This window comes from Podarcis cretensis, assembly GCF_951804945.1.
Source record: "Podarcis cretensis genome assembly, chromosome: 8".
Taxonomy (NCBI): Eukaryota; Metazoa; Chordata; class Lepidosauria; order Squamata; family Lacertidae; genus Podarcis; species Podarcis cretensis.
In genome coordinates, this window is record NC_137177.1 from 79,445,733 (window position 1) to 79,459,187 (window position 13,455).

At 45.7% G+C, this 13,455-nt stretch overlaps 1 protein-coding gene across 9 annotated transcripts in view; it reads left to right on the forward strand.

Moving 5' to 3' along the window:
• The window catches only part of ARHGEF10L (Rho guanine nucleotide exchange factor 10 like), a 142,095-nt gene that overhangs the window by 5,256 nt on the left and 123,384 nt on the right, over window positions 1-13,455 (forward strand). For 8 of the 9 annotated variants that reach the window (XM_079986775.1, XM_079986772.1, XM_079986776.1 and 5 more), the window contains exons 2-4: window positions 8,118-8,243; window positions 11,794-12,066; window positions 13,144-13,171. In XM_079986775.1, the coding sequence (XP_079842901.1) occupies window positions 8,207-8,243; window positions 11,794-12,066; window positions 13,144-13,171 (338 nt within the window). In that variant the 5' untranslated portion in view covers window positions 8,118-8,206. Of the gene's footprint in view, window positions 1-1,390; window positions 1,411-8,117; window positions 8,244-11,793; window positions 12,067-13,143; window positions 13,172-13,455 lie in introns of those variants that run through there. The other variant, XM_079986774.1, reaches the window with a different exon arrangement.

Here is a 13,455-nt window from a genome sequence, read left to right on the forward strand (position 1 = left end):
CAAAGAGCCACAGGGCTCCCTCCACTTAAACTTTGCGGTTCTAGTTAGTGGGGCAGGGATCTAATTCCTGCCTAGGTAACCCCCTGCCCCCCCCGCAACACCACACATCCACTTGCTGGCCTATAAATTAAGTTCAAATTCGTAGCTCAGCCTCCTGCAACCTGGTGCCCTCTGGGTGTTGTTGGACTACAACTCCCATCGGCCCCAGGCAGCGTAGTCAATAGTTGGGGTGATGATGGGAATCGTAGGGCAGACCCACACTCTACATTTGAAGCATATTCAATGCAGGGTTTTTAAAGCACATGGCTTCCCCACAAATGAATCTTGAGAACTGTCGTTTTCCTCTCCCGGAGTTCCCGTTCCGCAAACTGCAGTTCCCAGAAAAGTCACATGCTTAAAATGTACAGTGGTACCTCCGGTTACGTACTTAATTCGTTCCAGAGGTCTGTTCTTAACCTGAAACTGTTCTTAACCTGAAGCACCACTTTAGCTAATGGGGCCTCCCGCTGCTGCCACACTGCTGCTGCCCGATTTCTGTTCTCATCCTGAAGCAAAGTTCTTAACCTGAGGTACTATTTCTGGGTTAGCGGAGTCTGTAACCTGAAGCGTATGTAAGCCAGGTACCACTGTACATCGAATACACTTTAAATGCAGAGCGTGGGAATTGTAGTTTGTGAAGGGTGCTGGAAACAGGAGTTCCATAGGGAGGAAATCTATGGTTCCCAAGAGGTTTTTTTTTTGGGGGGGGGGAGGTTGGGTGACTCAGATGTGCATCGGACATGATTTAAATGTACAGTGCGGCTCTGCCCGAAACATTTGGAGGCTAGGCAGGCTAGAGAAGGCTGCTGGGGAGCAGGCCATGGTTTGCAGGCAGTGCAAGCTGAGATCTGTACATGCTCAGGGGCACTCTTGGCTTTCCCAGCTGTGTGCTACACGTCTTGGGGTGCACAATGACATTTAATGCACGCTCGGTGCTGCCTTTGAGGCAGAACTGAAGAGGAGGAGCTCCTTGCTGTTTTCTGAAGCGAAATCCGAGCTGATCTGCCATTTGTTGCTCCGTGGCCTCTTGGCGAGTTCTCCTTGTTACCCTCCCAATCTGGGACGGGTGTCGTAATGGTTTCCTGGGCTCTCTGCCTCCTCTGTGATGGTTCAGGCAGTGTGACTGGAAGCCTGTGTGCCGGAGAGGGTGGGGCTCTTTTTTCTTTAGCTGTGAGGGGAGGAGGAGGCGAAGGAAAAAATGTATATTATTCAGCCGATTGTTCCAAGGTGGCTCAGAAAAGCCTCAGGGATGGGAGTTGAAGGGAGCCTTTTTGCATGACTAGCCCAGCGGCCTCAACGCTGAATCAGGCCAAATCCTCTGCTGAGCACAGCATCCTGTTCTCACAGCGGTCAAAACAGATGCATCTTCTGGTAAGCTGGCATCCAGCTACAAGCCCAAATTCAAGGTACAGTGGTACCTCAGGTTAAGTACTTAATTCGTTCCGGAGGTCCGTTTTTAACCTGAAACTGTTCTTAACCTGAAGCACCACTTTAGCTAATGGGGCCTCCCGCTGCTGCCGCACCGCTGGAGCACAATTTCTGCTCTCATCCTGAAGCAAAGTTCTTAACCTGAAGCACTATTTTTGGGTTAGTGGAGTGTGTAACCTAAAGCGTATGTAACCTTAAGCATATGTAACCTGAGGTACCAATGTATTACTATTAGACCATAGAATCCTAGAATTGTAGACTTGAAAGGTACCCCAAGGGTGTTTGTTTGTTTGGTTGGTTGGTTTTTCAGATTAATTTTTTACAGTCACATATCAAACATACAACATACAAACAAGATTCCATATAATCTCCTGGACTTCCCCTCTTCCCCTTTGTGAGTCCTGTTGTTAATCATTTCCTCCTGCATCTTTTATGATAATCCAAAATCTTTTAACTCTCCATTGTGGCCAAAATTCACCATTAAACTACAAGTGATATCCAATCCTACTGTTTACAATGATTTTTAAGATAAGTTTTCTCTTTTTTAAAACTTTGGTCTTCCTGATTTCTGACACTTCCGGTCATTTTAGCCATTTCGACATAGTCCATCCACTTGATCTGCCATTCTTCTCTGGTAGGGAATTTATCTTCTTTCTATCTCTGGACCAAAAACATCCCCGCAGCCGTGGTTGCACAGATAAATAGTCTTTTCTGCTCCCTTGAGATTTCAGCGCCGATAATTCTTAAAAGGAAGACTTCGGGTGGTTGTTGTTTTTTAAAAAAAGTTATTTTAAACATTTTCCCCAACTCATTATATATCGTTTCCCAAAATTCTTTTCCTACCTTACATTTCCACCACACCCCCATGGGTCATCTAGTCCAACCCCCTGCAATAGAGGAATCTCAGCTAAAGAATCCCTGACAGATGGACATCCAACCTCTGCTTAAAAACCTCCAAGGAAGGAGAGAGTCCACCAGCTCACAAGGGAATCCGTCCCACTGTCAAACGGCTCTCATTGTCAGAAAGTTCTTCCTGATGTTTAGTCGGAATCTCTGTGCTGGTCCCGGGGGGTTACCGTGTGGCGAGGTCCGTGTCCAGTCTGGGGTCAAGGGTGTGGTGTGTAGGCTGTCCATCAAGGCAGAAGCAGGGTCCAAGGCAAGGAGTCGGGCGAGGTCAGGAACTCTGGCAGGAGAGCAGGACAGGGTGCTGGCAGGAACAGGCTACCAACAATGTTGCTCCCGCAACCTGAGACTGGGGCTGACTGGCTTTTATCTGCCCTGAGGCCTAGGGCAGCCCTGGTCCACAGGTGTCTTGCCTCTCCTGGCCTGGAGGCGAGCACTCCTCCTGTGAGAACTTAGTTCCCTCCGCCTCTCTGCCCTGAGCCTTTGCAGCTCAGGAGAGACTGGAGGGTTACCGGACCCAGAGGCAACCTCAGCTTCCTCTGACGGAGCTGAGAGTGGAGCACCTGCAGGCAATGGGTCCTCCAATGCAGGAGCCAAAGCAGACTCAGCTGGTGCCTGCACCTGAGGATCCAGCACAGGTGAGGACCCTTCAGCCTCAGGCCCCAGCCCCGGCTCAGCTGGTTCTGGAGGAAGGGAATCCTGTGCAGGCTGGGATTCCTCAGGTTCAGCCTCTAAGTCTGAATCATAGAATCATAGAATCCTAGAGTTGGAAGAGACCACAAGGGCCATCGAGTCCAACCCCCTGCCAAGCAGGAAACACCATCAGAGCACTCCTGACATATGGTTGTCAAGCCTCTGCTTAAAGACCTCCAAAGAAGGAGACTCCACCACACTCCTTGGCAGCAAATTCCACTGTCGAACAGCTCTTACTGTCAGGAAGTTCTTCCTAATGTTTAGGTGGAATCTTCTTTCTTGTAGTTTGGAACCATTGCTCTGTGTCCGCTTCTCTGGAGCAGCAGAAAACAACCTTTCTCCCTCCTCTATGTGACATCCTTTTATATATTTGAACATGACTATCATATCACCCCTTAACCTCCTCTTCTCCAGGCTAAACATGCCCAGCTCCCTTAGCCGATCCTCATAAGGCATCGTTTCCAGGCCTTTGACCATTTTGGTTGCCCTCCTCTGGACACGTTCCAGTTTGTCAGTGTCCTTCTTGAACTGTGGTGCCCAGAACTGGACACAGTACTCTAGGTGAGGTCTGACCAGAGCAGAATACAGTGACACTATTACTTCCCTTGATCTAGATGCTATACTCCTATTGATGCAGCCCAGAATTGCATTGGCTTTTTTAGCTGCCGCGTCACACTGTTGGCTCATGTCAAGTTTGTGGTCAACCAAGACTCCTAGATCCTTTTCACATGTACTGCTCTCAAGCCAGGTGTCACCCATCTTGTATTTGTGCCTCTCATTTTTTTTGCCCAAGTGCAATACTTTACATTTCTCCCTGTTAAAATTCATCTTGTTTGTTTTGACCCAGTTCTCTAATCTGTCAAGGTCGTTTTGAAGTGTGATCCTGTCCTCTGGGGTGTTAGCCACCCCTCCCAGTTTGGTGTCATCTGCATATTTGATCAGGATGCCCTTGAGTCCATCATCCAAGTCATTGATAAAGATGTTGAATAAGAACGGGCCCAAGACAGAACCCTGTGGCACCCCACTAGTCACTCTATCCCAGGCCATCACAATCTCCTTCCTCGTTACTTGAAGCCATTGGTTCGAGTCCTACCCTCCAGAGCAGCAGAAAGCAAGCTTGCTCCATCTTCCATGTGAAAGCCCTTCGGAATTTGAAGATGGCTTTTATATCACCTCTTTATCTGAACGATCATCGTGCCCCAATTATGCCCAGGAGGCCGGTTCAATATGCACATGCCTCGCATTTTAAAACTAGGGTCACATACAGTGGTACCTCTGGTTACATACGCTTCAGGTTACAGACTCCGCTAACCCAGAAATAGTGCTTCAGGTTAAGAACTTTGCTTCAGGATGAGAACAGAAATCGTGCTCCAGTGGCGTGGCGGCAGTGGGAGGCCCCATTAGCTAAAGTGGTGCTTCAGGTTAAGAACAGTTTCAGGTTAAGAATGGACCTCCGGAACAAAATAAGTACTTAACCCGAGGTACCACTGTATAACATTCATTCTGCCCTTGCAAGAAATCACTCTTTCATTGGGGAACTCCGGAACTCCCTGCTGATTGATGTTGGGACAGGTATCTCTTCGCCGTATTGTTTTGGGTGAAAAATGTGGAGAACAGGATGGGACCATTGGCTCAATCCAGCAGCTAGGCTTTTCCGACAGTCTCTGTTTCTCTGTCTGTGTGGTTTGGGCAATGTTGACACAACGCTGGAGATTGAGCAAGTTTGTGCTTTTCTCTCCCGGCGAAAGAAATGTCTCATTGCTGGGAGCGATCGCTGGTCATGTGGACATTCTTGGCTCCTGGAGATGTTTGGTTTCTCCAGTTAAAGATTTGTGTGTTGTCGGGATTTCTCTCATTGCTGCCTGCCCCTCCTGACAGCCAAATGATCTGAAACTAAATGAGAGATCTCTTTTCCGGAGGCGGCACAGGGAGAGAGGTTAAAGATTTAATCGCCGGCCCAAAGGTGGGATTGAACGGGAAGCGTTGAACCAGGGAAGAAGAATCTCCAGCCCACAGGCTGAATGTGGCCCCCTGGCCCTCTCAATCTGGCCCACAGGACTCTCTCCAAGCCACTCCCCTTGTCCCAAATCCACCCCCCCTCAGTGGCCCAGATCTGAACTCTCCTCAGATTCTTTTGCTTGGCTGAGATGCATCCCTGAAGTGTTATCAGGCTTCTGAACAGAGGAGAGAGAGAGAAGGGAAAAAACGGTGAGACTGTGTGTGTAGAAATCTCTGGCCTTTGCTTGGCTGAAATAATAGAAAAATAAAATGGTATTGTTGGAGGGAACCCTAAGTGTCATCTAGTCCAACTTCTTGCAATGCAGGAATCCTGGGGTAGACTTGAACCACCAACCTTCAGAAAGTTGCCTATTGCCCCACCCACTTTTACTCCTGACCACGCCCACTTCTGAACCCGAGACACTTTGCCTGTGCTGAGCCACTGAGTAATTAAACAATTATTATTATTGCTGTTAATTAATTAATGGTTGTTTAATAAGTGAAGTAGGATCCATCCATTGCTTCAGATGTCTTGGAAAGACCCTGACCCATGAAAATAATTGTGGTTTGTTTCCCCTGGATTCCTAGCCTTATTTATTTTATGTGCTTTTATGCTTGTGTTTCATACTTTACATTTTGGATTTTAACAGCATTGCTCCATTTTTTAAAATGTTGTACACTGCTGAGAGACTTTTTTAAAAAATGTGCTTTATGAATGCTTTTTTGATGAATAAATGAATAAAGGAAAATAAAGGGTGAATGTTAAGCAAAATGTATAGTTCGGGTGCATGGGCAGGGGTGTGTTTGTGTACACACACACACACACACACACACGTGTACAAACATATACAACCACACAAACAAATTACTTACTCTTGTATTAGAACTAGAAAAAAGGCCTGTCTATGTGGGAAATTGCAGTCAGATGTGACATGACCTATCATATATTTGCATTCCCACTGTCAAAACAATGCGTATTTTATTGTTCCATTCCTGCAACACGCCTTTCCTAGCCATTGGCCAAGCCTCCCTGTGATGTTCCTGGGTGTTCTCATCACCTGGGAGATGGAGAGGAGAACTCCCAGCAACAGAATACTCACAAACATTTTTGTCCTGTTGGGAAAGTGAAATATTGGCTTGGCCAGGAGAGGAAACTCTAAAGGGCATCCACAGTTATCTAGAGCAAGCAATACCCATTTTAAAAAAATATACAGTGGTACCTTGGTTCTCAAACTTAATCCGTTCCGCAAGTCCGTTACAAAACCAAAGCGTTCCAAAACCAAGGCGCGCTTTCCTGTAGAAAGTAATGCAAAATGGATTAATCCATTCCAGACTTTTAAAAACAACCCTCCAAAACAGCAATTTAACATGAATTTTACTATCTAACGAGACCATTGATCCACAAAATGAAAGCATCAGTCAATGTACTGCAGTCACACAATCCATCCATCCATCCATCCATCCATCAATCAATCAATCAATCAACAGCTGAACTGGGTTCCGCACAGTCACAAAAGCAAAACAAAAAAGCAAAATAAATAGCAAAAACAGACAGACCTCAGCGTAACACTCAAAATGGAAGTGTGGCACTCAAAACGGAGCACATTCAGCTTCTGAGAAAAGTTTGCAAACCGGAACACTTACTTCCGGGTTTGCAGTGTTTCGGTTCCAAGTTGTTTGAGTACCAAGGCAAGGTACCACTGTATATAACGGAGGCTGGGCATCAGGAAGCCTTGCTGAATCTGTCGACCCACAGATCTCGTGGCTCCATGATATACCAAGAGTCCTGCTTGTTTCTTGACAGCTTCCATATGCTCACCACCTGACGGATTTGCTCTAAAGCTTACTGAGGTTTGCTTCTTTTAAAAAAACCCAACACCCACCATCTGGCTCCGGCGAGTGAGTCTGCGATGGAGGAAAATTTGCAGACTTGCATCCTCCCTCGCCCCCTTGCAAAAATAAGTGATGAAAATGGTTAATTGATCTAGAATTTTGCAAGTCTTTTTTTTAAAAAATAAATAAAAGCGAGACAGACAAAGAGATTTCACTGTAGGGCAAATAATCAATACAGTGGTACCTTGGTTTAAGAACAGCTTAGTTTATGAACAACTTAGATTAAGAACACTGCAAACCTGGAAGTAGGTGTTTTGGTTTTTGAACTTTGCCTTGGAATAAGAACGTGTTTTGCTTCCTGTTGAGTGTGTTCCATTTGTAAATTGAGTCCCCTGCTGCTATGGGAAAGCATGCTTTGGTTTAAGAACGCTTTGGTTTAGGAACGGATTTCCGGAATGGATTAAGTTCGTAAACCAAAGTACCACTGTACTCCGGCAAACCTGACAAATGGGCAACAGGATCTGCATGAGATTGCCTATAGTTTTATGGACTCTGCCATATGCCATATGCCAACTCGCAGAGGTTGGAGGGTGTTTTCCCCCTGCTCCTGCGTCATCTTGTGACAGGGTTAATGGCAGAAGGAGGGTTAAGCTTCCTGGGACGGGGTTCATTGCATCTTAGGACTCAGCTAAAAGGTAAAGTGACCCCTGACCATTAGGTCCAGTCGTGGCAGACTCTGGGGTTGCGGCGCTCATCTCGCTTTATTGGCCGAGGGAGCCGGCGTACAGCTTCCGGGACATGTGGCCAGCATGACTAAGCCGCTTCTGGTGAACCAGAGCAGCGCACGGAAACGCCGTTTACCTTCCCACCGGAGCAGTACCTATTGATCTACTTGCACTTTGACGTGCTTTCAAACTGCTAGGTTGGCAGGAGCAGGGACCGAGCAACGGGAGCTCACCCCGTCGCGGGGATTCGAACCACCGACCTTCTGATCGGCAAGTCCTAGGCTCTGTGGAAGGATATTGAGTGGAAATAGCCCAGATCACAAAAGAACATTGGATGCACATATTCTGCAGACTTTGGGGTCCCCAGGCAGGGAAGCAGGAGCCGTAGCAACTGTCTTGGATGGGGGAAAGCATTAGGAGGAAATGAGACTGGGGGATTTGCTTCCTGGAAGAACAGAGCCCCCCCTGAACAAATTTCTTTCCCCCCCTTCTGCTTAGGAAAACAGCAGGGAAAGGCTCCGGAAGAGAGAAACGTCAGGAAACAGTGGTTGAGAGACAGACAGACACACAGACAGAGAGAAAAGGAGATGGCCACCTCTCAACCACCCCAACCGTCTTCGATAGGTACTGTCACTGAGGCATGTCCTCTCACACTACTTCTGGCTATTTCTGCTTTTTCTAAAGAAAACTCTGGTACTTGTGAATGTTAAGGAGGGAAAAGGTTTTCTTTGACAACAAAATTAGCTAAGCAAAAGATCTGCCAGGAGATGGAATTCTTTCAAGACACAGATAACTATATTTAGATCTATCTATCTATCATCTATCTATCATCTATCATCTATCTATCTATCTATCTATCTATCTATCTATCTATCTATCATCTATCTATCATCTATCTATCTATCTATCTATCTATCTATCATCTATCTATCTATCTATCTATCATCTATCTATCATCTATCAGATTATCTGTCTATCTATCTATCTATCATCTATCCATCTACCTACCTACCTCTCTCATCAATATCTATCTATCTATCTATCTATCTATCTATCTATCATCTATCTATATCTATCATCTATCTATCTATCTATCTATCATCTATCTATCTATCTATCTATCTATCTATCTATCTATATCTATCTATCTATCTATCATCTATCTATCTATCATCTATCTATCTATCTATCTATCTATCTATCTGTCTATCTAATCTATCATCTACCTATCTACCTACCTATCTATCTACCTATCATCTATCATCATCTACCTCTCTCTCTATCATATCTATCTAGCATCTATCTATATCTATCTATCATCTATCTATCTATCATCTATCTATATCATCTATCTATATCATCTATCTATCATCTATCTATCTATCTATCTATCTATCTATCTATCTATCATCTATCTATCTATCTATCTATCTATCTATCTATCTATCTATCTATCTATCTTCTATCTATCTATCTATCATCTATCTATCATCTATCTATCTATCTATCTATCTATCTATCTATCTATCTATCTATCTATCTATCATCAAGATTTGGTGGATGCAGGCTTGTAAACAAGATGGCAAAAGCACTTCTTATATTCTCTTCAGTTCCTTAAACTACTTGCAGAGTTGTTACGACTTTAGGTGTTAATACTTGGGTTCCAAAAGAAGGTGGTACTTTCTGTCAGTTTTCCAACCTTCTATAAATCTCACTCCACCAACCTCTGGTCTACCTGATCCACTCCTCATCAAATAGCCACACCTTTCTGGTTTTTATTTCGTTTTTAAAATAAAGAGATTGGGGCAGCGGCAGCTGTCTAGGAAACTGACACACGCCCCACCACCCAGGTGACGCAGAATATGTTCCAGCCGTTCAGAGGGAAACTGAGCTTTCCTGCAGATATAAAGCAATTTTCTAGTCCTCGTTGGTGCTGCTGAGGCAGAAACAACAATTTATAAGGGGTGGTGCGAAGGACGTCCTGGGTGTATTTTTTCAGTGATCGGCACATAAGTCTTGAAAGTGCTTTGCGAAATGTGTTGGGTTGTTTCTGCACAGTTACCATATTTTTTGCTCTATAAGACTCACCTTTTCCCTCCTAAAAAGTAAGGGGAAATGTGAGTGCGTCTTATGGAGCAAATGCAGGCTGCGCAGCTATCCCAGAAGCCAGAACAGCAAGAGGGATTGCTGCTTTCACTGTGCAGCGATCCCTCTTGCTGTTCTGGCTTCTGAGATTCAGAATATTTTTTCCCTTGTTTTCCTCTTCCAGAAACTAGGTGCGTCTTGTGATCTGGTGCATCTTATAGAGCGAAAAATACGAAAAATATCCATTCTGAATCTTTCAATGTTCGGTTTCAGTGGATGGCTGTAGCTTCGGACGTTACAGGAGACGGAGGAAAACTTTTCTCTATCTGCTTTCTCCAGGCTACGCATCATATTATAAACATCATTGCAGGGGATGGTTTGGGCTAGATGTTTTGGGGGGTACCTTCCAGCTTACAGTTCTACGGTTATGTGAAATCAGCAGACAAAAGTCTAAGATCTTTTCCTTGCATCGCCAGCCAGGTCAGTTTAGAACTTGGCAACAGAGGGCAGAGCTTCTAACACAGTACAGTATTCGGTTCCTTCCTGCTCCCAATTTAGCACACCCTCTTAGCCTTGAGCTCCTGCCAGAAAGCAGGGGATTAATCCTGAGGCATAAAACCTCGCTGCCGCCTGCAAACCTGTTTAGTGACAGCAGCTTGAGTTTGCAAACACTCCCCCTCGCTCACCGTTTGCCGCAAGGCAAAATAAACTATTATCAGGTTATTTTTTTTTTTAAAAAAAAATTGGAATATGGGGAGAACAAAGGAATCTCTATGTGCCTTTTTTAATGCATCTGTTGGAACTGGCACTACTACATTTGCCGCATAATGCTCATTCTGCATTTGCAAGGACTCAGCCAGCTCCTGCACTTTGGAACTCCCTGCCTCTTGATAACAAGCAGTGCTGTGTTAACGGAAAAATCCGAGGGCTCCCTTGGACAAAAAACAAAGACACCAACCAGGATAACTTGGAGCAAAACAGCAGCCTGTAGGCTTGGCCTTTATTGATCTGTTGCAACAGGGTGCTCCCCTCACCCGCAGGAGAGAGGAGAGACCAGAAAAATGGCATGCAAGGCCTTATAAAGACTTTTGAAATCACCACCCTGTAGATCAAGACCACCCCCAGAAACATCATACATACATCACAGAAGGGGTGTAACCTAAGACCACCCCTCAGATACATCACACCTACATCACAGAAAAGGCGGTCTAAAACAGAAATTTTAATACTCCTTTTCTCCTGTTGTTGTTTATCTCCTGTCTGGCAGGTTACTTGATTGGATTGCCTGGGGAGCCTGGCCAGTCTTTTGTAGTGATAGATACTTAGTTCCTAGGCCAGGTCACAGGCTCACACCCTATTCAAACACAGACATACCCTTAAGATAGGATTTGTGAAGGAAAAGACAATGGGGAGGCTTTTCCAGTTTGACCTTGCAGAGAAAACATTTGCTCAGTTTAGGAATCAAAATGGTTCCAGGTTGGCCTTCCTGTGCTGATCTATATGTATGTGCTTGGTTGGTACACTTATGAACATTACCATATATCTAAGACCATAAATTCCTATCACAGCTGTGTTCTTTTCAATGCCGGCCAAAAAACATTCATGGGCCAGCCTGCCCAGATGCTTAGAAAAATGACGTGAGTTCCATTTTAACTTTTAAAGTATTGCATTTCCCCCTCGATTTCCTTGTTTTATCTTTTTGTAAACAACAGCTTTTTTTAAAAAAAACAACCACCACCAAGAGGTGTATAAATGTAATGAAATACAGTAAAATAACAACAACAGCAACAACAACAACAACAACAACAACAACAACAACAACAACAACAGCCAAATGGGACATAAGAGCACAAGAATCTGCTTACCAGGCATCAGAACACTTGTCCATCTAGTTCAGTGCTGCCCACACTGGCTGGCAGCAGCTCTCCAGGACTTCAGGCCGTGTGCAAAGCAGGTGCTCTCACCCCTGAGCTATGGACTTTCCCTTAAAAATAAAGCAAGCTTCTGGCCCTCATTGTTCTGAATGAAGGGCTGCAGACCACCAAATTGCTGATTTGTGTGTGCGTTCCTGCTCCCTTCTGCTTTCCAGGAGACGGGGCCACGCAGGGCGTTTTGGAGATCTCGACGGAGGGGGAGGACGAGGGGGGCGAGGCCTTTGACTTTGAGGACAGCGAGGACGAGGACGGCCGGGTGGTGGTCAGCAATGCCAGGACCGAGCTGGGCACCAGGGGGGCTGTGCAGGGCCCACCTCAGAGGCGCAGATCCAGCATCAGCGATGACCTTGAACCCCTGGATGACTGGGAGGCCGAAGAGGCTCTGCTGGAGGACCGGGTCCCTATGACCCATTCTGACTCGAACCTCGGTAAGCGCGTCTACACCAGGCTTCTGAACCAGTTTCAACCCTCTACCGGTTACCGGCAGCTTGTGGGTTTTGGGGTGGGGGGGTCAGTCTGGATGATGCCCAGAGACGCTTCCTGTTCTCCGGGTCCAGTACCCAGTAATGGTTAAAACCTAAGGGCTCATCTAGATTCTGCATTAACGGGTTTCCGTTTGATAATTTCCTGTTTGCAGATTTTCGGTCTCTCTTTTTAAAAAATGTATCTTGTTCAGGGGTCAGCAAACTTTTTCAGCAGGGGGCCGGGTCACTGTCCCTCAAGACCTTGTGCGGGGCCAGACTATATTTTGAAAAAAAGAAGAAAAAATGAATGAATTCCTATGCCCCACAAATAACCCAGAGATGCATTTCAAATAAAAGCACACATTCTGCTCATGTAAAAACACCAGGCAGGCCCCACAAATAACCCAGAGATGCATTTTAAATAAAAGGACGCATTCTGCTCATGTAAAAACATGCTGATTCCTGGACAGTCTGCTGGCTGGATTTAGAAGGCGATTGGGCCGGATCCGGCCCCGGGCCTTAGTTTGCCTACCCACAATCTTGCTCAATCAAAACCAGGGAGTTCAGAATTGGACGCTTCGCTTGCCCTGCCCTTCCCTCCATTTTAAACCTCACAACGACCGTGTGAGGTAAGTCAGGGCTGAGGGAGAATGAAGGTCATCCCATTGAGCTTCATGGCTGGCCAGGGATTCGGACGCAGGTCTCTCTGGCATTCCTCCAACCCCCTCTGAGCATAGCTGTCAACCTTCCCTTTTTTTTGCTGGAAGTTCCCTTATTCCAGCGTTGTTTCCCGCTGCTTCCCGCTGCTATCCCGGATTGTTAGATATCCCGTAGACTGTCCCCGGGACAGGTGAGGCTGCTGATCCTTTATTTTCAAATCTGAAAGTTGACAGCTACGCCTCTGAGCCATAGTAACCAATCTGATACGTTGTGATTCCTGTATTTCAGGTGCTTGGGCTAGGTGAGCATCTATGGTTCTGTGACACTGATGGCTTTCCTGGGTACCCACTGACCATCTTTTGTCTATTTCTTTCCTGGCAGATCACCTGGGCTCACAGACGCAGTCAGAGTAAGTGGCTCTAAAAAAATTTTCAGTGCATGCATACTGTAGATATATAATATTTTTAAAAAGCAAGAACGGAAAACGAGCATTTGTGAGATGGGGGGAAGAAAACCCCAGCTGCCTTACCCTTCCTCCTTTTGGCATCAGGGTTTTTCAGAGCAACCTTTCCTTTCCAGAGGTTATGCCTGGCATGTATCTTTATTAATTTAAAATGGGACGCGGATGGCACTGTGGGTTAAACCACAGAGCCTAGGACTTGCTGATCAGAAGGTCGGCGGTTTGAATCCCCG